Source organism: Sciurus carolinensis, chromosome 4, assembly GCF_902686445.1.
Source record: "Sciurus carolinensis chromosome 4, mSciCar1.2, whole genome shotgun sequence".
NCBI classification, from domain to species: Eukaryota; Metazoa; Chordata; class Mammalia; order Rodentia; family Sciuridae; genus Sciurus; species Sciurus carolinensis.
The window spans coordinates 156,279,815-156,305,635 of record NC_062216.1 but is presented as its reverse complement, the minus strand read 5'-3'; the positions used below and the strand labels follow the sequence as shown (position 1 = coordinate 156,305,635).

At 37.4% G+C, this 25,821-nt stretch overlaps 2 protein-coding genes and 1 pseudogene across 5 annotated transcripts in view; 1 reads left to right on the top strand and 2 right to left on the bottom strand.

Moving 5' to 3' along the window:
• Positions 1–904, bottom strand: part of Scyl2 (SCY1 like pseudokinase 2) — a 64,076-nt gene extending 63,172 nt beyond the window's left edge. For all 4 annotated transcript variants that reach the window (XM_047550704.1, XM_047550705.1, XM_047550706.1 and 1 more), the window contains exon 1: positions 656–904. The gene's annotated coding sequence lies outside the window, so the exon portion shown is untranslated. The remainder of the gene's footprint in view (positions 1–655) is intronic.
• On the top strand, positions 296–22,663 carry Depdc4 (DEP domain containing 4). Its single transcript, XM_053743386.1, is given in 10 exon segments — positions 296–965; positions 1,100–1,126; positions 8,734–8,911; positions 11,804–12,030; positions 12,804–12,939; positions 13,023–13,055; positions 13,057–13,109; positions 13,194–13,234; positions 17,025–17,104; positions 22,272–22,663. Coding segments are annotated over 10 exon segments (1,479 nt in total). The 3' UTR covers positions 22,306–22,663.
• LOC124983923 (transmembrane protein 126A-like) lies at positions 22,282–25,765 on the bottom strand (annotated as a pseudogene).
• Between the last annotated feature and the right edge of the window lie 56 nt (positions 25,766–25,821).

The window sequence follows — 25,821 nt, the reverse complement described above, 5'->3', positions numbered from 1 at the left end:
TATGCAGTAGAATCCCAAGAAGTTTTTGCAAGCTTTATAGGTCTAAATCTTCATCTTTTTCTCTCGCTCAGAAAAACAAGAATGTTGAAACCACCGATGGGGCTTTTATCCTTAACAAAACACCTGCCCCACCCACCTCACACACAATAACCTTCCATTCAAGAACTACAGGCTACTGTCAGAGGAGGACACCGGGAGGGTTGGGCCCTGGTAGGTGACCCAGGTTACGGGAGCCGGACCTCAGAACCGAGGGGAGCCGTCTCACCCAGTTCCGGAGTAGTATCCTATTTCCCCAATGGGTACCAAGATCACCACCGAAACCCGAGCTCCCGCGCCGGCGCGGACGGCTCTCCCTCCCGACAGACCACCCGGGTCCCGAGTCACCCGCGTAGCCTCAAGGCCTCTTCGGCGGACTCGGGCCTCTCGGATCCGCTCCCTCGAGGTTGCGCTCCCCCAGCCAGTCTTCTTGTGGGCGCCCACCGCCCGGCCGCCCGGCCTGCAGCCCGTCACTAGGCAACAGTCACCAGCACGGGTGGCCCCTAGTGGCCTACCGTGCGCACGGGTCCTTTCCCCATTCCCTCCTCGCCCACTGGAGGCCCAGGTGAGAGCGCGGCCGCAGAGGGAGGTCGCTCGGTGCCCGCAGCCGGGCACTTACCTCTCGGCTCTCCACTCTCCGCCCGGGAGGGGCGGTGCTGGGGCGCGTTCCCCCCGCCCCCCTAAAGGCGCTCTGGCTGTTTCTGCTCAGCCTTCGCGACTGCCGCTGCCGTCTGCTTACTCCATAGCCTCCGCCAGCCCTGCGGCCGCAAAGGCTAAAGCGGGAGAAGGAAAGGGGAAAGGGAGGGAAGGGACCGGGGAGGAAGAGTATGGGAGGGGAAAGAAGACCGAAAGACCTGCCGGCCCTGGCATGACGTCACTTCCGGTTGGCTCGGAAGGGGCGGGCCCTGGGCTTCTCTCCGCCCCCACGAGTCAGGTGGGGGCGGTGCTATAGAGCAGGGGGAGGAGCCGGCGCAAGAGATTACGGCGGTACTTTTTTGACTCCGCGGTTCCATAGTCCTCCCGGCCGAGGACAGAGCCGGCCGAGTTCCGTGAGTCTTTAAAGGTAGCTTCTGCCGGAAAAAGAAGACAGGCAAGACGCGTACCCCTACCAGACTAGCCAAATGTATAGTGATAGTGGCGGCAAGCAGGTGAGGGAAGCGGGGACCTGAGTCCCGCCCCTTTCTGGACACGCCCCTTTACTGGACCCGCCCCTTCCTGTGCTACCTACCTCCCCAAGTTCAGGACCCAGATCCCAGACTTAGCCTTTTGGAAGTTACTTTTGTAAAACCCTCTCGGAGGGTCCAGGAAAGCAGCGCTTCTCAAACATGCATACAAATTACCTGGAAAGGGTGAATTTGGGCTGGGTATTATCTCAGTGATAGAGTGATTCATGTCCAAGACCCAGGTTCTAGCCCCACCATTGCAAAAAAAAAAAAAAAGTTTTTGTGCTATGTGAATTATATCTCAATAAAAAGTTTTTACTGTCTTCAGTTAATTAAAAAAGAAAAACTACATATGCACATTATAAAAATTCAGAGATAGAAAAGTGAACAACCACTTTCATCAACCACATTACAATACTGTTTCCCAAAAGTTACTAATTTGAAGTTCATCCTTCCAGATCTTTATATTTGTGTGTAGGTTGTAGGATCATAGTTTAGAAATTACTCTGCTTAGTTCGTTGATTTTGTTTGTTTGTTTGTTTTGGGTTTTTTTCATATTTAACGAGATCTTTGCCATGACAAACTTAGTTTTGTTTCATCCTGCTATTCCATAGTAAAGCTATGCCATAATTTATTTAACTATTCCCCATGTAATGGACATTTTTTTTTTTTTTTTTTTTTTTTTTTTGTGGTGCTGGGGATTGAACCCAGGGCTTTGTGCATGCGAGACAAGCACTCTACCAGCTGAGCTATATCCCCAACCCTGTAATGGACATTTTGATTTACACGTTTTTATTATTTCTCAGCAAATTTCTAAACAAGAACAGTTGACAGAGGTAGTAGAATGAATCAGACATAACTATCCTATATTCATATATGAATACCCACCAGTATTCACATACAACCACAAGAACAGGATCCTATTAGAATAAGTTATACTCCATGTATGTGTAATATGTCAAAATACACTCTACTGTCATGTATTTTAACAAGAGAAAGAGAGTCATGCATGGTGGTGCAAGCCTATAATCCCAGTGACTCAGGAGGTTGAGGCAGTAGGATCATGTGTTCAAGGTCAGCCTTAGCAACCTAGCCAGACCCTGTCTCTAAATAAAATGTTAAAAAGGGCTGGAGGTGTGGCTCAGTGGTTAAGCACCCCTGGGTTCAATCCCAGGTACAAAAACAAAAAGTTGACAAATTGGTTTTATTCAGTTCCTTGCCCAGCTCTCTTTGAGAAACACCTTGTTATTGGTCAAAAAGGCAAAAAGAAGAAAAAAAAAAAGCAAAACCCCTGGTGAGACCACTGCTCCATAGTAATAGACTTGAATGTATCTGCATTCCTTTTCAATGTATTCTAAAGTAGTATTCTTCAAGGTTAAGAATAGTTAGTAGCTAATCATTAATGTTAAAAGTATATTAGCTTACACAATAATATATTTGCTAACATTAAATTAAGTTCCTAGTTTTGCTCATTATTGACAGACAAATGTAGTCCAATTTTATTTAGGTAATACATTATAGCTTATATAAAATGGGAGATGAAACTTAAAGCCATTAGCAGCAGATATGCCATGAAAATTTTAATTTAGATAAAAACTAAGTTGTTAAAACTGAAAAACTTACTTCTTTTTGTATAATTTAAATTTGTTAGGGTCACGTGCGGTGGCACACATCTGTAATCCTAGCTACTTGGGAGACTGAAGCTGGAGGATCACAGATTAGTGAGACCATATCTCAGAATAAAAAATAAAAAGGGGCTGGGCTCAGTGACAGAGCACCCCTGGGTTCAATGCCCAGTACCAAAATAAATTAATTAATTTATTAGAAATATTTTTTCCCAGGATTCTCTGGGCTTTTTCAAGCTACTCAACTGCAGGAATACTATTCACTCCCTTCAGATTCACATAGAAATAAAAACAAGGAGGCAGCATTTATGGACATACAAAAATTGTTTTACTGGTTTTAATGCTGTTGGTATAAATCACCTTATGTAAAATATGTGCCTAAAGTAGCAGTGATATCTCTCATCTTAGAGGAGTTCATCTTGCCAGGTTCTAATGAATCATAGAGTATTTGAGTCAGCAGGAATCAAGTTATGCAAAATTGAAAAACAATTAGAATCTGAAGATTCCAACAGTAGTCTTTACAGGTTTCAAGATAGTACACTATTTTGTTTCTTGCAAAAGAAAATAGGATGCTGGGAATAGGTTAATTGATTAAATAAAAGCAAAAGAACCTTAAATATTAGTGGTTAGTGTTAACTAAAACACTATAAAAAATTGTGGTTAAACCCTGGCAGAACTGTCTTCTTTGGGCTAAAGCTCAATGTTTTACTTTGTTGGTTTCTTTTTTTATATCTATAAGGAAGGAAAGAAATAGCCAGATAAAAACTAAACCACTTCTGCATTTGTTCTAAAGCTGTTGTGATGGACATTGGCACATAAATTTTTCTGAATTTATATCAAAATAAAAAAGTTTTATGTTCTCTGAAGAATTGATACCTTCTAATTTTTTTTAAAAATGACAGTCTTTATAATAAAGGTCAAGATACTCCAGAAACTCAGAGCCAAAGTTTTCTATTCTTATCATAGCAACTGTGTTAACCTTAGAATTAACATATACGCTTTCTTTTTATTTAGAATCCTATTTTGTCCTCTTTTGGTGGTATTTTACTAAATTAATATTTGTATCCTTTGTTGTAAGCTGCCTTTTGGAACTAGGAAACATATAAAGAAATTTAATAAATTAATTAAAATGTATATTTGAAATTTTGATCTTGTATGTATTAAAAATATTCACATTACTTTAACAAACAGAAGATAAAAATAGTTCATGTCCTTTAGCACTTGAGATTGGTAAGAAAAATTAGTACAATGAGTGTGAATTCAGATCTACCTCCAAATATCTCAGTGAACTCTTCTGTTCTCTAGCTTTCAAAAGAAGGTAACTTCAGTTTGTACCATTTTTTTCAGAACTTTATAAGGAAGAACTGACTTCTGTTTTTAAAACAGACTTTAAAACCAGTTTAGTTTCAGAGCAAAATGTGAGTGAAAAGTACACAGAGGTCCCATACAGCCTTGTGTGGGACCCACTCACACACAACCTCCCACTATTGGCATCCAGGCACCAGAGTGATACATTTGTTAAAATCAGTGAATCTACGCTGAAACATTATTATCGCCCAAGGCCCATAGTTCACATTAGGGTTCACTCCTGGTGTAGTACATTCCATAGTTTAAAATAAATGTATAATGACATGTATCCATTATTATAGTACCACACAAAATAGTTTGACAGCCCTAAAACTCCTCTTCTATTCACCTACTCATTCTTCCCTCCCCTCTAACCCCTGGCAACCACTAATACTTTACTTTTTCCAAAAACAGATCTTTTAAATATGATAACATTACTATGTTTAATGTGTTGATTGTGCTTCTCTTCCCTGTAAAAGTTTACTCCTACGTAGCAGTTGCATCAGACAACACAGGTGAAGCAACATAAATTCAACAATATACTTAGTTATTTTTCACAATGATCATAACAAGATTACCTGGAAGTGCAATCGTGTGTACTACCAGGGAAAACATAGAGTCGTATTACCAGTCCTTATTATTTATAATCCAAGACCATCTTATGAGTATATCCTTTGTCCATTGTATAACTACCTCCAAGACATCTCTATTTCCCTTTCTCAAAACAAACTACTTAGGCTACCTACTGTCCCACTCCCCTTTACTGTTTGCTTCATTTGCTTGTGTTTTCCTTCTCACAATGCCACCAGTTATGGAAAGAGGAGCTCCTTAGAACAATCAGGAGGGATACAGACACATTAATGGTTACCCACTTCATTTGGTCAAATCACGACACCAGCAAGACAAGCATGATATGTGCACTGGAGAGGCTTTGTTTATCAACAAGACTTAAGATTGGTATGAAAAGGAAAAAATATAGGGTACACAAAGGATGTAAGAAAGTAGGAAGAGGTCCTAGAAGAAAACTCTAAGGGAAACTAATATTTAGAGGACAAGCAGAAGGGGAGCCAAACAAAAGTACAGTTTTGTGGCTGAACATGTAGTTCAGTTGTGGAGGGCTTGCCTAGCATGTGCAAGGTCCTGGGTTCAATCCCAGCACCACTAAAAAAAAAAAAAACAACTTTTCCCGTCAATTTCCCTTGAGAACATGAGGAACCTCTAGAAATTCCTAAAGTTGGATATAATTCATCAGTAAAGGGATTAATAATTTCTACTTATTGAGCCTTTTTCTGAGCTAAGCAGTGTGTTATGCATTTTATATTTATCTGTAATCTTGCAGTAGACCTGTAAAGTGAGGGATGAAATTCCAATTTTAGATGAGGAAACCAAGAATCAGAAAGATCACATTTAAAATAAAAGAACACAGAAGAGAGCAAAAACTGGCACTCTTACTGTGCTTTAGTAAACATTTTTATCTTTGTTATACTTGCACGTAATGTAAAGCATTCAAATAGCCCTGCGAGTTTCATTCAAAAATAATAATAATAATAATAATAATAATAATGGTTCCTGACCCTGTCCCCTTACCCATTCTCTCCTCCTCAGAGGCAGCCAATTAAAACTCACCTCTAAATTACATGCTTTTATTGCTACTTCATGAATTTTCAGTTTTAGGCACATAATGTTAATTTTCTACAAAGAAAAATGGGAATTTGGGTCTTTTTCCTTCCTTGCCTCTCTCAGAAACACTCTCCATCCCCCAATCTTCCTGATATAATTAGAAAATCACTTTGGAAAAATAAACCATGTTCCCAAAATTTGGGCCATAAAGTTGAGTAAACCATGATTCCTTTTCCTTTAGGACTTTGCGGTACTGGGGATCGAACTCAGGGCCTTGTGCTTGCGAGGTAAGCCCTCTACCAGCTGAGCTATCTCCCCAGCCCACCATTTTGTTTTTCTTAGAACAAATACTTTTTTGTTTTCTGTTTTGTTTAATTGTTTTATACTCACATATATTTTCAGCTCCAGATTCCAACATTTAAATCACATATTTTATCAATTTCTTCTTGTTGGGGTAAATCCTTTCCCTGGATTTCTGATGTGTTTCATTTTGTACTGGTCGCCTGCTGTGTTCGATGCACAGCTGTGATCCTGCAATCTCCCATCAGAGACACAGCCTTCGTGCCTCTCTCTCTCTCTCTCTCTCTCTCTCTGATCTCTTACATCCTGTCTTCTGTATCTTCTTATTGTTTACTCCTCATTTTGGTTTTATACATTGTCTGTTTCCAAAAAAGTATACACAGGAGATCATTTTTATTTGTATTTCTGAAAATTTCTTTATTGTAGTCTCTTATTTGATTGACAAAATTCTAGGTTGGAAATAATTTCCAAAGAATTTTTAGGGCATTTCTCCATTATCTTCTTGCTTATTGTGTTGGTGTTAAGAAGTCTAAAACCATTCTGATTAGTGATTTTTTAATGTGATCTTTTCTCCACCTTCACTCCCGAAGCTGTCCTTTCCCTATCCCACGCTTCATGAAATTCAAAAGTCATGTGCTTTAAGGTAAATCTGTTTTCATCCACTGGGTTGTTTCAACCTAGAAATTTCTTTGGATAATTTCATTGATGATTTTCTCCATTTTCCCTAATCATCCCTTCTCTGTTTTAATTCTAACCTCTTATTTAGATATTGGATCTTCTTAACTAGTTCTCTGGTTTTATATTTTTTTTCTCTCTTATTATACATCTTTTTAATTTTTGTTTGGTTTTATCTATTAGCAAATAGCTTCAAGTTTATCCCCTAACTTTTCTACTGATATCTAAAAGCACACTCAAATTCTCAGTATTTCTTTTTTAATGGCATTCTGCTCTTGTTTTATAGTTGCCTGTTTGGGTTACTTCTATATCCCTGCCATCTAGAACAATGCATAACCCAAAACAGGTCTCAATAAATATTTGTTGAATGAATGAATGAATGTTCAGTTTTCTTGCAATTGAGTCTTTTTTTTTTTTTCCTTTCAGACTATTCCATAATATATCTATTTGCACTAATTGATGACTTGGTAAGATGTTCCTTCCCTCTTTTCATGTGTGGTATCCTTGCCTCCTTACTTAGGGTGTGGCTGTATAAAGCCCACTATTTGTTGTGTATCTTTTTCTGGCACCTGGTTCAGTGCCCTGCCCAAAGGTAGTTATTGACCAGTGAATTAGAGGTTATTCATGATCTTAAGTATTTACTAAAAAATATTAATCTTATATTTGACCAATAACTCAGAGGTAGCAAACCAGATACCTGTAGGATCCAGACAGATCAGAGAGCCAGTAATTAATTATCAGATATGTAGGAACATACTGAAATTTTTCTTAAAATATATGGCCCTCTCAGGCTATTTTTTCTTTTCCTACTTAACACAGATAGCGCTGGGAAATAGGTTGTTACTGTAGCAGAAACAACTGGAGAATACTACAGAACTGGCAGTTAATACTCAGTGTCAGTGCTTAGGGTACAACGGAGAGTGGTGGGGTTTGTGGTTAAATGAAAGTAAATGCCAGTCCAAATGGAGTGACCCTCATTTGTATCACCTTATTTTGGTCAGGCATTAATTTAGGTTCAATACTGTGAGATTTTATTATTTTTTAAAAAGACACTTAAAACCCAGAATATCACATGAAATCTCCCATTTCAGTACAAGTTATTTTTTTTCAAACTACTTGTATAACCAAACAAATCATGATTATGGGCCAAACAGTTCAGAGGCCACTCACTAACTTGAGAGCTTTGCCAGAGATTTTCTATAATTATTGCTCTTATAATTTTGTTTAAGTGAAAGGTAAAACATTATGATCTGGTGGCTAGAGTGATGAAGATTTAATTAAGAACTGGAATGACCATAAGTCCAAGTTAAGATTAACCTAATACTGTATTTTATTGTTGTTGTTATTGTTACCGAGGATAGAACCCAGTGGCACTGTATCACTGAATTACATCCCCAACCTTTTTTTGATTTTGAGACAGGGTCTTGTTTTGCTGAGGGTCTTCCTAAATTTCTGGGGCTGACCTCAAACTTGACATCCTCCTGCCTCAGTCTCCAAGTTGCTGGGATTACAAGCATATGTCACCACTCATGTCCCTAATCCTGTATTTTAATTTAAAATCAAACTCCAAGAATCTGTGTTGCTTTAAATAGAAATATAAATAATTAGTAATCTCATGTTCTCTCAGATTTGTAAAATAATTTATAAGCATGACTTATATTTTATAAGCATGATTTTTATATTTGGAATTAGTCTAGTGCTGATTTTAAAAGTTAATAACACTTTATAATCAGTATGAGCAGAAAATAAAACCAATATGGCTCATAACCCTGATGTCTATTTAACGATAATCTTGAAAAGAAAAATTAAATATAAACTTTCCTTGCACTGAGTTAATCCATTATATTACTATTAGTTTTTCTTTTCAAGTATTTAGAAATGGAAGAATTTTATAATATTGGTTGAATGTGTGTTCTTTATATATAAATCTTGATAATAGCATTGTTTTTCTTTCTCAACTGTGGAAGGTATTCGGAAACAGCAAAGTTTGTTAAGCCTTCAATTGATTCATCTTCCATTCTTAGAAAATATTTTGGAGCCTCCAGCTAAAATGCAAAGTCTTAGATTAAATAAACAGGAAGATCTTGTTATCTCTAACACTTGTCTAGACAGAGAAGTTATTCTAAGCTATGTCTATCTGAATAAGTGACCATTTTTTTTGACAAGTCATTTATAACTAAAAATTTCTTTTACATATTTGCCTTTGGCACTTTATGATGTGAGAACATATCCATATTATAAACTGATAACATCTTGGTTTTACAAATTAATCACTGAGAATATTCATTTACTCTTAACAAAAAAGCAATTTTTTATGAATTACAAAATCATTGGTAATCAAAGGTTTTTGTTTATATGAATTCATTTATATGTCAATTATTCTGTCCCTAAACATCCAAAGTTCAATCATTTACATTTTATGACCATAAAATAATATAACCATTATTTATTTATTCCTGCCCTAAAAGAGTTCATAATCTAGTAAAACATACACAAAAGAAAAAACTTTCAGTCCAATGAGATAAGCCCTATCATAAAATCAGCTTCATTTTGTGAATAAGAGATTCAGGGAAGCCTGTCACCTGAAAGAGACTTCCTTCCCTTTTACTCTCAGCTCCATGAGATTTGTCACTCCTGATAAACCAGCTGCTGTGGGTATAAGATCTTGGGTACCATTAGGATTCCAGCAGAGAGAACTGATAAAATGCTATCTTTCCATGTGGGCCACATAAGAAAAGAACATCAGACTCCAAGGCCAGAAAGTTTCAGATCCTGGAAAGAGCTTAGTGATTAAAAGACCTGTGAATCCACTTAGTCAGCTTGTAGTCATGTTTGCATATGGCAGGTTTCCCTTTATCACAATAGGATAAGAAAGACCCAAACAAAGGGTCTTTAACTCAAAGTATTATATAAGGACACCAGAAAAGAAACAGGATTTCTTAATTATTTTTAGGTTGTGTTTTTTTGTTGTTGTTCTTCTTCTTTAGATATACTTGACAGTAGAATATATTTTGACATATTATACATATATGGAGTATAATTTCCCATTCTTATGGTTGTACATGATGTGGAGATTCACTGAGGTGCATTCATATATGCACATAGGTTCAACTCATTCTACTGTCTTTTCTATTCATGTTTCCCCTCACTTCCCTTCATTCCCCTTTGTTTAATCCAGTGAACTTTCATGCTTCCCCCCTACCCCATTGTGTGTTAGCATCCACATATCAGAAAGAATATTACTCTTTTAGGGGATTGGTTTATTTCACTTAGCATGATAGTCTGCAGTTCCATCCATTTACTGGAAAATGCCATAATTTCATTCTTCTTTATGGCTAATATTCTGTTGTGCATATATACCACATTTTCTTTATCCATTTATCTGTTGAAGGGTACTTAGGTTGGGTCCATAGTTTAGCTTTTGTGAATTTAGCTGCTATAAACATTGATGTGGCTGTGTCTCTACAGTATACTGATTTTGAGTACTTTGGGTATATGGCCAAGGAGTAGGATAACTAGGTCAAATGGTGCTTCCATTCCAAGTTTTCTGAGAAAGAAACAGAATTTCTTTAGGTGCCCCTGCTGGAAACTGACAGCAGTCCATCTGCCTTCATAAGCTTTTAGACATAAAGGGCAGGTTATCTATAAGAGAAAAACAATCACTGTCAATAATTTCTTCATCTGCAATGCTTAGATCTAAAAGATAATGAATCACATATTAGGCAAGATCTACCATTCTTTAATAGCAAAGAAGAGAAGGGAGGGAGAAAGGAAGGATATTTAAGAATTATCAGGAATTCATATTGATCTGGGGATGGAGGTCAGAGGTAAGAATGCTTGCTGAGAATGCACAAGGATCCCCAGCACCCACAGGAAAAATATTTTATCACTCAAGAACCATATCCTGTGCTGGGGTTGTATCTCAGTGGTAGAATGTTTGCCTGCCATATGTGAAGCACTGGGTTCGATTCTCAGAGCCACACATAAATAGATAAAATAAAGGTCCATCAACAACTAAAAATACATTTAAAAAGAACACTCCTAAGAAATATTTGAGGAAATACTTTAATTAGACTGAAAAGAAATAACCAGAACCCCAAGATGGGAAAAAAAATGAAGAGAAAAATAAACATTAGTAGGTAACACACTTGATCTTTGCTCTCACCTTTGCTTTCCCTTCTCTCCACTTTGTGTGCACACCTGCACACACACACAGATCCCAAGTGGATGAGGTAAGACTGTGTGTGAATGTGTAAAAGTTAAGAAAGGATATACCATTAAGGGAAGTTATAGTAAATAGCAACCTGTCTCCGCAATAGTAGGGCAGATTTGGGAGAGCAGCAGACATGAAGGCCTCTCAAAGGAGTCTGTGGGGTGTGTTGGGAGAGGTAATAGGCTCCTAAATTTCTTATCTTATTGAGGTAGGCAGAAAACAATGTGTTGTAGGGTAAATAGCGCGTCTGGTTTGGGGAAATATTTGTTACATGTTGAGTATCCCTAATTTGAAAATTTGAAATGCTCTGAAATTTGAAACTTTGGAGACCTGAACTTGATAAGATGTTAATAGTCTATGCAAATATCCCTAAATCTGAAAAACTCCCCCAATCTGAAACACTTTTGACTCCAAGCACTTTGGGTAAAGGATATTCAACCTGTCTTATTTTGAAATCATACTAGAACTATATGCATCTCATTATTGGACAGGAAAAGGAAGGGAAATCACTAATGGAATGGAACAGATGAACTCTGAACAAAATTTAACAAAATTAGAAATAACAAAAAGATGACCAAAAAAATTTTTAACTTCTAGAATATAAAGGTACACAAAAGTATGATGGTATTTGGTAAGGAAAAGATCCATTCCCCCTCATTCAGTCCTTTATTTATACAGCAAATTTATTGAAAGAATTCTCTCAGAAAAAAAGTTACTTTTTTGGATTTAAAAATGAGCTAGATTTTATTGTATTTTATCAAACAGTGCTTTCATTAAATGCAAATGTTAACCATAATTTATTTTGTTTTACATTTTCTCTTCAGGAAGGATAACTGATTTAATACAGCAATTGAATGTTTGAAATATTTCCCAGACCAATTCATATATACAGTTAGGCAGCAGTTAATGCAAAACAGAAATGAAGAGACAAGATTGAATATTCAGAAGAAGATACTCTTTACTGAAATAGTTAAGTATTATAATCAAGAAAGAGATTTGCTATTAATCGATGAGTATGTTGATATAGATTTAGGAATTATTGAACTTTTAGGTAAGAGAGAATGTTTAAACTGTAATTTTGCATAAGGAAACATTTAAAAATATATGAGCTGAAATAGAAAATTTTGTGTATTATATGATAATTATATTTTAATAGTTTTCTTTTACGGTATCAAGGTACTTCATGGAGTCTTTTTTCATTTTATTTCTATTACTACCATGTTAACGGTACTAGCAAATGTAATAGATCTAAGGTACAATATCACAGATTATAAGAAACATGTATTTACATGTAGGTAATATAAGAATTAGAGAACTGAAGTACCTGGAGATACTAATTTCTGATGTATTAATTTGGTGACCCTTTAGCAAAATAAGAATTGAATGACATTATGTCACCTTTTTAGCTTTGAATGTACCTATCATGTTGTATACACAATACTCTTTGATAATGCTAGAAGTAATTGCACAGCATATTATATAATTTCGTGTGTGTTTGAAATGTTTTATAATTTTAAAAAATTAAAGTGAAAAAATGTAAATCAAATGTAGCACCATAGCCTTTTTTTTTTTTTAATACTAGGGTTTGAACCAAGGGGCACTTAACCACTGAGCTACATCCCCAGTAATTTTCATTGTTAATTTTGAGACAAGGTCTCACTAAGTTTCTCAGGGTCACTGAATTGCTGAGGCTGACCTTGAATTTGAGATCCTCCTGCCTCAGCCTCCTGAGTCATTATCACCATAGCATTTTAATCTACTACTAAGTACTCTGCTCTCCATTTTTTGTCCCATATTCTGTTGTCTTTGTAACCCACATAATAGAAAATGAGAAAATAACAGAAGCACTTGAAGTAATACAACTCTATCTAATGTTGTTGCCCAACATTAGAGAAGAATTACAGCAGCTACTTACTTTTATGGCTATTGCATCAGAACCTGATGCCTAAAAAGTTGCAAAAACAAGTGACAAAAATTACAGTAACATTTTTACAATTTTTTGCCATTTTTTCTTTAAAAACCATTCAGCCTAATATTTATCTTACAGTATAATAACAAAATAGTGGTTCTGAAAACTTGCCAAAGCAGCTTTGCAAGTCAAATCATTATTAAAAGTACAGGCAGAATCATGTGTATATGAGTTTGTCAAAATGAACCATTATATATAACTATTAAGCTCTAATAAAAGAAAAGAAAAAGTAAAGGCAGAACAAGTGATCTGGTTTCTCCTAGAGTATTACTCTGAGCTTTTCTAGGTATCTCTGGTCTTTTGCTTGAGTATATTTATTACTTAGCTATTTGTGCCAAGCAAAAAGAAAAATCATTCTCTTAGTAAGTAATTTACTTAATAAGTAATGTGCAAAGTTTGAAGGAACGCTGTCCCCCACACCTGCTAATAAGAAGAAAACTAACTTAAAACAGTTTCAGTATTTGCAAGTATATTAATTTATTCAACCCATTTCTTGTGTGTTACTATATGCTAGGCACTGTTCTAAGTGCTTGAAATTTATCAGCAAACAAAACACAAAGATCCAAGACTCGAGGAGCTTATATATCCAAGGGGAGGAAGACAGACTAAGTTACACACACAATAAGTCATCAAGTCATATAGTTTGATAGAACATGATAAATACCACAGAAAAAAATAAAAATAAAAAAAGCAGGTTGAAGGGATTTATGGAGAGGGTAGGCCAGGGATGGACAGGAGTTTACAGTGTTAAACAGAGTGGCCAAGGTTGGATTCACTTAGAGAATGAAATTTGAGCAAAGACTGGAAGGAAAGAGAGTCAACCAAGTGGGTGGGGAGAGGGGAGGAGTGTGTTTGGGCAGGGAGAATAGTTCCCAGAGGAGAAGCCCAGGGTGTCATGCATGCCTGAGTGGTGTGAACATCAACAAAGTGGTGAACAGAGGAGAAAGACGTAAGATTAGATGAGAGATGTGGTGATGGGTACACAGATCACAGTAAAGCCCTCACAGGCTAGTGGAGGCTGGTTCTCTTTGAAGTAAGATAGAAGATTGTGGGGGTCTCTCGGCCACGTTCATGTGGATGAGAAAAGGGTTAAGTGCCAGAGGGCGATGTTGGCTATAAATCAATCAGTTACCCATAAGCTTATCTAATCAATAAACACAAAAGAACCAATACTCTTTTTAAATGAGAGGGGGCGTGATGGGTCTGGCCATACCAGTTCTGGCCTCTAACAACATGGAGTAGCCAGACTCTCTTTTATTTAGTCACACAGGTAAGGAAGCCTGGAACCGGAGGATCTTCTGTGATTAACCGGATGGGGTGGAGTTAGGGGAGGCAATATGCTCAGGGGAACTATCACAGAACCAGACTGGGAAACACGCCCACAGTGCAGTATCACAAACCTACCGCGCACCCCGCACCCCACAGCCGGCAATCTGGGACAGACCTCCATGTCTGCTAGTTCCAGGCCTCTGTGTCATGAGACTTAACCTCGTCTGATTCTGCTAGATAAGGATGGCTTCCCACAGAAGATTACTGGAGGGTTTGAGCAAAGCAGTGGTGAGATTTGACTGACATTTATAGAGATAACTGGTTTTGGGGTTGAGAATAGATTATAAAGGAGCAAGGGCAAAAGTAAGAACACCTTTTAGGAGACTGAAATAATATGGGCATGAGATATGGTGACTTAAAACAGAGGGCAACAGTACAGCCAGTAAAACATGGTCAAATTCTTAATATACTTTAAAACGCTTCAGAAAAAATTTGCTTTTTTAGCCTCACTACTAAATTTTCAGTACCAGACAGTACTTTCAGTGGTGTTATTTCTCCTAAGCATCTAAAAAAAAAAAAAAAAAAAAAAAAAAAAAAAGCTCTTTGCAGAATTGAAAGGGAGGGAGAAGGGAAAGGGGAAGTACTTGGGAATTAAATCTACCAATTATGCCATGTCCAGATTCAAATATACTACAATGAATCCCGCTTTTATATAGAATTGCTCCTTCCATTTGTTTTTCACTTAAAAGTTATCTCATATCTTAAAGAAATAGGCTCATTCAAATTCTGCAACAGTTCTGTCAAGCCATAACTGAAGTTTCTATTATTTAAGAGAAGGTGATCCTAAGTATAAGTAATGGAGTCTTCCATTAACCAAAATTTTCATATATAGTTTACCTGCAAGGTGGGTCCCAGATTCCAATCAGGAATTTAGAAAGAATATTTCCTCTCCCTCTTCTTCCTTACCACTCAGCTTCTCTCCATTTTCTTCCTCTATCCTCCTCCTCCTCTAAATGAATTCGCATCTTTCCTGCATACATCACAGAAGTTAGAAAACATTTTTCCATTTTTCCACCTCCCTCTCATGTCACAAGTAGTAATGTCATAAAAAAACATTGGTTCAAATTTTGTAGCAGACCACAAAAGAAGAAAAGGAACTTGACTTGGGCTGGAGGAAAAGGGGGTGTGGATCCAGGAAGCAAGGAAAAGAGCTCTGATGACTGGTTTCCAGAGATTAGAGGCTGAGGTATTTCAGAGAGGCTGAGTTGGGAGTATTTATATAGAGGTTCCCAAGCATGCCAAGCTTGTTCCTGATATAGGGCTTTATCTGTGCTGTCTAGTGTCAGTCTGGAACATTTTTCTTCCAGTTCTTCCTATGGCTTACTTCTTCACAGCTGTTCAGATCTATGCTTAAAATATTACCCCTCAGAAGGATGGAAGCCCTAATTATCTGAGTTGTCTGCCTCCTTCGCTTAGCCTCTTACCCTGCTACTTCATGTTTTCTTTTGACCCATATCACAGTTTAAAAAATTATGTTATGCATTTGCTGGTATACATATTGTTAGAGCGGTCTGAGCAGCTGTATGGGGGCGGAGCATCAGGCAGCCCGCATGTGCCAAAGAACAACCAATCAGACCCCGGCCAATAAACCCTAGCGGTGTCTTGCAACCGCCCGTCAATCAAAGGAGGCCCCAGCCAACCCCAGGGGGACACTAAACCCTCAAGCCTTCCCACTCCAATTCTGGACCAGCCAGAACCTCGCGCTGATTCTCCAGTCTTCTACCCTGGCCTTCACCCTGGAGGACTGGTGATCTTGCCCGAGGGTCAAACCCCAATAAAGCCTTGTTCAACCGCTTTTGGTCGGACTCCTATCTGGTCACCCGCATCTGACCTTACACATATTTATATTTTTTTCCAGTATTGGAGATGGAACCCAGGGACAGCCTACCACTGAGCTACATTCCCAGTCTTTTGTCATTTGAAACAGGGTCTCCCTTAGTTGCCCAGGCTGACCTGGAACCTGCAATCCTCAGCTCTTGAGTCGCTAGGATTGTTAGGTGTGCATCACCACATCCGGCCCAATATATTTTTAAAATTGCATTCTGTCCTTTGAGACTATAACTTCAGGAATTTGCTCTACTTACTTGTCACCTGAAATAGCACCTAGCACATAGCAATCACTCAGTTTTTATTGAGTGGCAGAATGAACTAATGAGGACAGCTTCATGGCTGGAAAGTGGCCGGACAAGTGGCCACCTGGGAGCCATGATGAAGGACTATCTGTATATGAGCTTCAGCACTGGAAGGGCTGGAGTGTACCCTCTGTAACAATATTAACCAAGGGATTATTTCTCCAGATATGTGTTGTAGTCTAGGATTACCTTTAGGGAAATCAAAATTGGGAAAGAAGTATTAATTATTTTAAAAAAATGTTTTAATGTTTAGAGCCACTCTATACATATGGACCATGTAATTACAATGTAAGGTTATTTAGACAAGTGCTATTATGGAAGTACAATCATTTTTATTATAGGCGAACATTTCACTAATGATGGTAACATTTCACTAACCTAGTTTCAAATATAGGACATACATGAGAGCAGTAAATTAGATTTTAAGAATGCCAAAAAATGTTCAAGTATTCATACCCTTTATAATTCACAGGCTTTCTACCACCCACCCCCTCTCTCCATCTGTTGTCCTTTTACTCTACCATTGGTTGAAAATAGAGATATTTTTTCTATGTTGAATTCTTGGTTAGAAAAAAAAATCACATTAAGTATTTGTGAATCCCTGTTTTTATGTAGACACCAGTTATTTTATTGGATCTGGCTAGTAAGAAACTTCAGAAGCTTCTGCTTGGAGAAGATTCAGATGCCATATCCAGGTATGGATTCAGACTTGTTCCTTCCTTATTATTAAGTAACGGTTATTGGTAAGTATGTTGGAAAAGATGCCAAAAATGAATATGTAATAAATATATAATGCTATAAAAAGTGGTGCTATTAAGGTTATTTTTTAAATATCCCCAGGGCAAGTTCTTCTCTACGTAGTTCTTTTTGGAAACTCTTTGGTTACCTTTCTTCTAAGAAGGTGAAAACTTTCCCATTGCTGCTTCTGATTCTTATCTCCCCTTCAGTTATCATTCACCTGTCTGATTCTTTGCTCCTGTGCTGTTGTCTTTTTTTCCCCCGACTGTGTGATTCTTTTTCTTATTTTTTTATTCTCTCAGCCCTGCCCCCTTCCTTTGTAGAGAAAGGATCAAATTTTATAGAGAAGGAACCTGACCACCCCCGACCCAGTTGAGTAGATTCCATGATTCTTTTCAAAACCCAAAGTCTTATGGCAACGGATCTGGATCCTTAACTTAGAATTTTTTAAAACTTCAAAATATTTTTTAATACCAATTTCCCAAGATTTTCATGTGGGAGTCTGATAGCATAATAGATATAATGTGGGTATTAAGGCCAAAATGTTCAAACAAGCCATTTTAATAACCCCTTCGTGTCTGTTTTCTGACATAAAATGGGAACAATACTATTTCATATATACTATATATGTATATACTATTTCATAGTTTAGTTGTTAAATATTTATATCATGAATATATTAAAACTAAGTAACATTTTTCCTAAAATATAAGATTCAAAAGCATAATTAATTTTTAGAAGAACATTTACAGAGGAGATCACAAATTTATTTGCTTCTATTACATAGAATTTCTCGGCCAGTGCCATTTTTTTCTAATTTCCTTCTTTGAACACAGGGCATATGGCAACAGGAGTGTTGCCACATGTATCCTATTTGATGCAATTAAACAGTGATATTCAGGAAGTATTATGAAACTAACATCTGGAACCTTTTCAGATTAATTTGATTTTTTGTCTAATTTCCTAATAAATTTAAATTGACTGCTATTACCACATCAGCTTTTTACATTCAATTTTTTATTGCTTTTGAGGGAAGTGGAAGAACTATAAACATTTTAATATTTATTTCCATTCAATGGTATGCTTTTTAAAAGGAAGATAATGAATGTAAGTACTTTGCACAGTGCCATGTGCAAGAAGCACTGAGAAAGTGGGAGTCAGCTGATAATAGTTTCCCCTAAATAGCTTAACTGTTTTACATCCCCCCATCCCCTTCTCTCTTTTGGTACTGGGAATTGAACCCACGGATGCTTAACACTGAATCACATCCCAGCCCCTTTTTATTTTTTTATTTCTTATTTTGTTTATTTATTTATTTATTTATTTACTTTTTGCGGTACTAGGGATTAAACCCAGGGCCTTGTGCTTGCGAGGCAAGCACTCTACCAACTGAGCTATATCCCCAGCCCTTTTATTTCTTATTTTGAGACAAGGTCTTGCTAAGTTGCTGAGGCTGGCCTCCATCTTGGTATCCTCCCACCTCAGCCTCCTGAGTTTCTGGGATTATAGGCATGGGCCACCATTCTGGCTATTTTCTCTCTTTTTAATGTTTATCTATTCTTCAGAAAATCGGATTGTAACACTATAAAATGTTGTTAAATATTTAAAATTTCAAATTGTCTCTGTGCTGGGTGCTATATGCACTTTTCCCCAAATTTAAAGTAATCACTTAAAGTGTGTGTGTTGATTCACAATGTTTCCCCGTATCTAGGATTCCATTCATTCATTCAGCTATTCACTAAGCATTTTTTATTTCTACTATTTGCCAGGCTACTTGCCAAACACCAAATAATAAAAAAAAGTAATGCTCCTGCTTCCAATTAGCTCACATTCTAATGTTCAAAGTGATTGGGCTGGGGTTGTGGTTGAGTGACAGAGTGCTTGCCTAGCATGTGTGAGGTCCTGGGTTCAATCCTCAGTACCCGATTAAAAAAATAAATAAATAATATAAAGGTATTGTGTCCATCTACAACAAAAAAAATTAAAAAAAAACAAAGTGTTTGCCACATAGATGTTCAATAAATGTTTGTCCAAAAAATTCAGTGAAAGAATCAATGAATGAGAGACAGCCATATAAAGCAATCACAAAATATGATAGGGATAGGGTTGGGGATGCAGGTCTGTGGTATGTAAAGCACTTGCCTAGCATGCTTCATACCGTAGGTTTGATCCCTAATACCAAAAAAAAAAAAAAAAAAAAAAAAAAAAAAATATATATATATATATATATATATATATATATATATGATATAAGGATATGTTCAAGCCAGAGGAGTTTATGGAAACCTGGAAGAAAATTATCTGATCTAGTTTGAGGGATTCAGACTAGGCTTGTGGAAGAGATAATGCTTTAAATAATTAGGAAGAGTTAACTAAGCCAAACAAGTGGAGAAGAGGATATTCCAGACAGAAGGAATAATGTGAGCAAAAATGTGTAAGCAGAAGAAACTGCAGTCAAGGAGTGACAAGAAGTGAAACTAGAAAGAGAGAGATCAGCTCATGAATAGGTCTCATTTGGCAACCAAGGGAACCCATTGGGCAGTCAAGAAGGTATTGGAAGTTATGTTTAAGAAAGTGACATGCCCAGATTGTATTTGAGATAGAGCATGCAAGAAGCTATGTGGAGAATGGGTTGGCAGCGGGACTGGAGAAGGTCTTAGGAAGGTATTGCCAGCGAGAAATGACGTAGGCCTGTACTATGGCAGAAGCAAGAGATGCAGAGGAGGGGACAGGCTTAAGAACTATTCAGGAGGTAAAATGGGCAGTGCTTGATTACATCTGGAGGATAGGAGAAAAGCTGATTCACAAATAACTCTCACAGGGCAAGGTGGCACATATCCATAGTTCTAGTACTTGAGAGGCTGAGGTGGGAGGATCATTTGAGACCAGCCATGGAAAGAGAGCAAGACCTTGTCTCAATAAACAAACAAACACACATACACACACTCAGGTTTGTAGGTAGGGTGACTACCAACAATTCAAGTAGAAAAAAAAAAAAAAGGAAGAGAACATGTTTAGAGAGGTGATTAAATCTGTCTGGGGCTTTTAATTTAATATACATGTGGGACATTCTGGTTAAGATTTTCAGAAGGACAATTAGATGTATAATTTTGAAGTTCAGGGGACAGATATGCACTAAAAATAAATATCTGGAAGTCATTGAGCTGTGGGTGGAAATTGAGGTCATGTACAGTCTATTAAATAAAATAAGAGGTCTAAGAATAAAAGTTTAAGGGACACCAATAGTCAAAGTATGAGTAAAGAGGAACCTATGAATGAGAGAGAAGAAATGTTAGGAAGAGAATGAGGAGTTATGCCCATAAAGCCAACGAAATGAAACATTTCAGAATGGAGGGTCCCATGTGGCAGGTGATCAGGATACTCTCTATCTGGAGCCAATTAGTAAAAGCTGTTTTAGTAGCTGGAGAGGCAAAAAAATGTCAGGTTGCAGTGAGATGTAGAGGAATGAATGGACAACGAAGAGAAGATACACAAGATAGAAGAGAGAAACTGGACAATAACTGGGGTAAGGGAGAGATTTTAGCATATTGATCTGTGGAGAGGAAGGAATCAGAAGAAAGGGAACATTGAAGGAAAAAAAAAAAGATGGCTGAGGGAGCCAGGTCCTGGAGGAGGCATAAGGAAGTGAATTCAAGGGCATGAGATCAAGTGTTTTCCTAGAACAGGAGGAGAGATATTGGAATAAAGGCGACAGTGTATACAGATGTGAGTGAATGAGACTATGTTGCCCGAGAGGATTGGGGGAAAAGCATGAGGAGGGGATGGTTTGAAATACCTAGTTAGAGGGAGGAATGGAATAGATGGGAAAGGAATTGAGAAAAGACTAATTCATGAATTGATGAGTAATTCTGACTATTCAGATTAAGTAGAAGATTACAAATTTTAGTGGTGCCAATCAGACAGAAGATTTTTCTCAGCAGCACTTATTTACTTGAAAATTGGACCAGAAAAAGGTGGATTAGCACAATGATTAGGAGCTGAGATTTTGCTTTGTCAGATGTTGCAGAAGGACAAGAATACAAGGGAATTGAAGACACATTAGTGAGACAGTGTTTCAGATGTTGAAATCTGAATTGAATGAGAAAGAAGAGATACTAGAAAAGAAGCTGATGAACAAAGAAAAGTGGCACATCGAGGTTTTATGTTCTGAGATTATAAGGCATTGATGGAACTAAAGACAGTATAGCATCATAGTAAAGACCCCAAGTCCTGGAAGGGGACAACCCTGGTTTCAGATTCCACCTCAGCATCTTGCCTGTCATGTGGTCCAAAGTTTTATTTCTTTCTTTATCAGTAAGGTATGGTTAATAACACCTACATACTTACATTTTAAAGAAGATTTAATGAAAAAATTATTTCAATCTTGGCAATGGTAAGCATTCATTGTTAGCTGTTATTATCTGAATGAGGAGATTCTAAATAGAGTTAAGTACAAGAGTGTTAAGTTTTCCGAGGATCGTCATTTCAAAGTAACATTATAGGTGTGTTTAGGTAAAGGCCATTATGGTGAAAATAGGTAAAAAACAAAACAAAACAAAAAATGGGTATTAACGGGCTTTAGGATTTCTAACTGAGAATTGATTTAGCGTGTGTGGAGGCTGAGTTTTCTTCGTCAGCAGAGGGAGTACCCGTTGCCTATGGTCAACACAGCTCCGAGAGCAGTGCAAAAGAGTTCACAGATTCTTTGTGGTTTGAACATGCCTCTAGTTTATTAGCCATGCCACTTAAATTCTTTTTTTTTTCTCTTTTTTTTTTTTATTATTGTAAACAAATGGGATACATGTTGTTTCTGTTTGTAGCCACTTAAATTCTTTATGTGTACCTCTTAAAACTAGAACTGTAGATTCTGCTCTCTTACTTGAAGTTATTTTCAAAATGAAATAAAATAAAGTATATAAAGTAAGAAAGAGTATGTTTTACTTAAGTATAAAGCATTTTGTAAAGAAACAGTATTATTGCTCTGGAGCGAAGAAAGTATGAGCATAGGTAGTATTACTACATTTTGAAAAAAATTAAAATAAGTGCAGCCTAAGGCCAATTTGAATAAGTAATTTTAGTTGTCATTTTTTTAACCTGCTTCTCCAATTGTACTTTTTTCTTAAGGTTTCACATTTTGTTAAGCCAGTGGAAGAACTAAGTGGCTCAAGAGACAAGGAAAACACTGGAAAGATGCAGTAGACTATCTACAATAGAATGGGAAGTCTTCTTATTAGGAAAGCCACCATCATTTTAATGTGCAGCATGAATCAAGGGGGAATTGCTAGTCATCACTATGAATGTTGGACACTTTGACAAATGCTTTAAGGACATTAGCATGTACATGGATCTGCTGCTCAGATTAAAACCTTAGGCAAATATCTATCCTTTGAGTCTGTGTTTAATTTCTAAAATAAAAATATACATGCATAGATTTGTATTTATGATTGGACCAGACAATATCAAAAGGGCCTTCCAACTCTCTGACGGCTATCAGTCTATCTGTGAATAGTAGATAATCAGGGGCAGTGTATGATGTTGTGATGAGAGTATGGGCTCTGGTGTCAGAGACCTGGATCTACTACTTATCTGGATTTAAAGGGAAATTATTATCAGGTGAGTGCCACAAATTAAGGTAAAATAAAATCTAGAAAGAGTATAATCATTAGAAGTTTTTCAGCATGCTTTAAATATTAAGTTGAATGACAATTCCTGCAACATTCTCTAGTGCAGCTTATTTTGAGATGTGTCTAGATCTATAGATACATATATATATTATTAAATTTGTTTACAAAAGAAAATTAACTATCTTTACAATTTTATTTTTGCATACACAATTGCTTAAAATCAGTGAATTTCTAGGCCAAGTTCAGGTCCTTTATAAGTACTTTTAGATTGTCTAGATCCAAGGTATGCTGCAAATATAGTCTGAAGTAAAACGGGAAATAACATCTCTCTGAAGATAGGCTTAGAAATTCTAATCCGGTAAATTAAGGTATTTCCTTTCTGTGGTAGCAGGGCTGATACCTGGCTGCTAGGACATCATTTACAGGTATAGCCAAGAAAACAGAGTACAGAGCTCCTAAAACAAAAGCCAGCGAGTCCACCCTGTGTTATAGATGTTTCACAATTCAAACGTACCTGTACTCAAAGGTAAACTTACAAAACCTTTGAAAGATGTATTCGCTGTCAAAAATGGGAGCACTGCCATTGGTAAGCCAACAGTTATTTGGGCCTATCACATGCAAGATGCATAGAAAAAATGACTGCTATCAGCAGCATGTGGATCCATATTCAAAAGTAGATTCCTTTCTGTTTCTGGTAGATGTTCAATTTTTCTGGCTACGATATCAAAAATTGAGTTTTCCTCGACAGTATCATGTGGTTTATGGTTTTCCATCTTGACCCTGTTGCTCTTCTCCCAACAGTCGGTGCTTCTCCAGTTCTAATCTGCCAGAGTTTAAGCTACCACCTTTACTCTGCTGGACCTGGTGCAGCCATCTTTGGTTGAATGTGACTCGGCCGTAGAAAGGATATTTGACTTCTATTAAATGTTTTTGAAGATTCTCAGGCATTAATTTCTGAAGAAAAATTCCTAACCAGGCAACTACTTGCCACCTAGTGACATCTCCATAAATTACAGTTATTAGACTTTAAAAGAATTCAATTGCTAAGGATATTTGCCATTCAATTTTAGGTCCAACATTTTGGGGGGAACTTATGCACAAAGCATTTTTTTTTCCTTTCCAGTTCCAATTACATTAAAGTTTACCTTGTGGTAGAACATTCAGTATATTTCCATGATAATAAGTTTGATTCATAATGCTTGAGACTTAAACATCTTAGATGCTTCATAAGTTCAGGTATGACAGATTCTTTGCTTGACCAAACTTAAGTTGGACTCCTGTACGTGTTCAGTCCAACTGTGTACTTCCTTGTAAAATAGTTTTAACAAGAATGCTAAGTCAGTTTAACAGGAGAACCTCTCACCCTTTACATCAGATAAGGTTTCTCATCCTCCATCATCCCCAAGGGATGTCTGATCACCTTGGCCTGTCTTCAGCAAAAATCCTGTTAAGTCTGCTTAGCCAGAATATTCTTTGCTTCTGGGGTTTCTTCATAGTAATTTTCCATCCACTGACCGTGTCTTAGTCTGTTTTGTGCTGTAACAGAATGCCTGAGACTGGATACTTTAAGAATAGATTTATTTCTTAGAGATCTGGAGGCTAAGAGATTCAAGGTTGAGGAGCTCATATCTGGTGAGGGCCTTCATGCTGCATCAACCCATGGCAGAAGGCAGAAGGGCAAGAGAACCTTTTTTGGTACTGGGGATTGAACCCAGGAGCACTTTACCACTGAACTACTTCCCAGTCCTTTTTACTTTTTATTTTGAGACAGTCTAAGTTTCTGAGGGCCCTACTAAGTTCCAAAGGCTGGCGTTGAACTTGTGATCCTCCTATCTCAGCCTCTTAAGCCACTGGGCTAGAACTGACACTTCTAAAAGATATTTGGGGGCTGGGGTGTGGAGCTCAATTGCCTAACATACACATGCCCCTAAATTTGACCTCCATTGCTGCAAAAAAGGGGGAAAAAAAAGATATTTTGATAAGGCTATTCCTTATTCTCAGCAGAGTAGAATAGGAGTATGTTTGGGGAATGTGACTTTGAAGAATAACCCAGTTCCTCACAGGAAAAACATCTAACCGGTAGTGACAGTTTCCTCTTCCAGGATTAGGTTGTGATAAATCAAGAGAAGTATTTTCAATGGGCACTTACCTTTTTATTTCTAATCACATCACCTTGAAACTCTAGCAGTTATATTGTTTGGCTGAAGAAAGCGTTATGCCACCAGCATCTTCTTGCTACAGTACCTATAAGATACTTGCTAATAGCCAGCATCACACAAACATAGTCACTTTGCAACTCTATAATAATAACCAGACTTGGTCTATGAAGTACTGGGACCAGACCCTAAACCAATATAATCCAAAATATGATTGCAATGGACAGCTCTTCCAACCTGCCCAACATCCATGTTTTCACCTCCGTGATACTTTGAGAAAAAACCTTTTTTTCACATCTTAGTAGGGCTCTCAATCAAAGCTGCTCAAACCATAGGGTTGACATATAACCCCAGCAAAGGGTAAACAGACCACTAGGCATTTGATTCATGAGCATAATGGCATATTAAAAAAAATCAGAGGTGAGATATTTTGATGGTAGGACTCTACAAAGTCTGTCCCTCAGCTTCTATAACCTAGATTCCTAAAGATACCCTAGTTTTATCCTTCCTAAGGCTGTTGGTCCAGCTTTTTCTTAGATTTTTTTTTTTTTGGGGGGGGGGCTGGGGATCAAACCCAGGGCCTTGTGCTTACAAGGCAAGCACTCTACCGACTGAGCTATCTCCCCAGCCCCTTTTTCTTATATTTTACAAGCTATCTTCTGTCCTGCTGAAGATAGCCCAAGGAAGTTTCTTCTGCTTGCAGTCCAAGAAGCCTGTGTGATCCATTCACTACTCTGTCATCTGTTTCCTTAAAATGGAAAGCTGTACTTTTACTTTGGTGGTGGTAAGTGCAAACGCAGGGACTTAGGCATGCTGGGCAAGTGGTCTACCACTTGATATTAGAGAATTTTTTAAACAAAACACACTTCTGCCAGAATAGTAGTGACCAAAAAA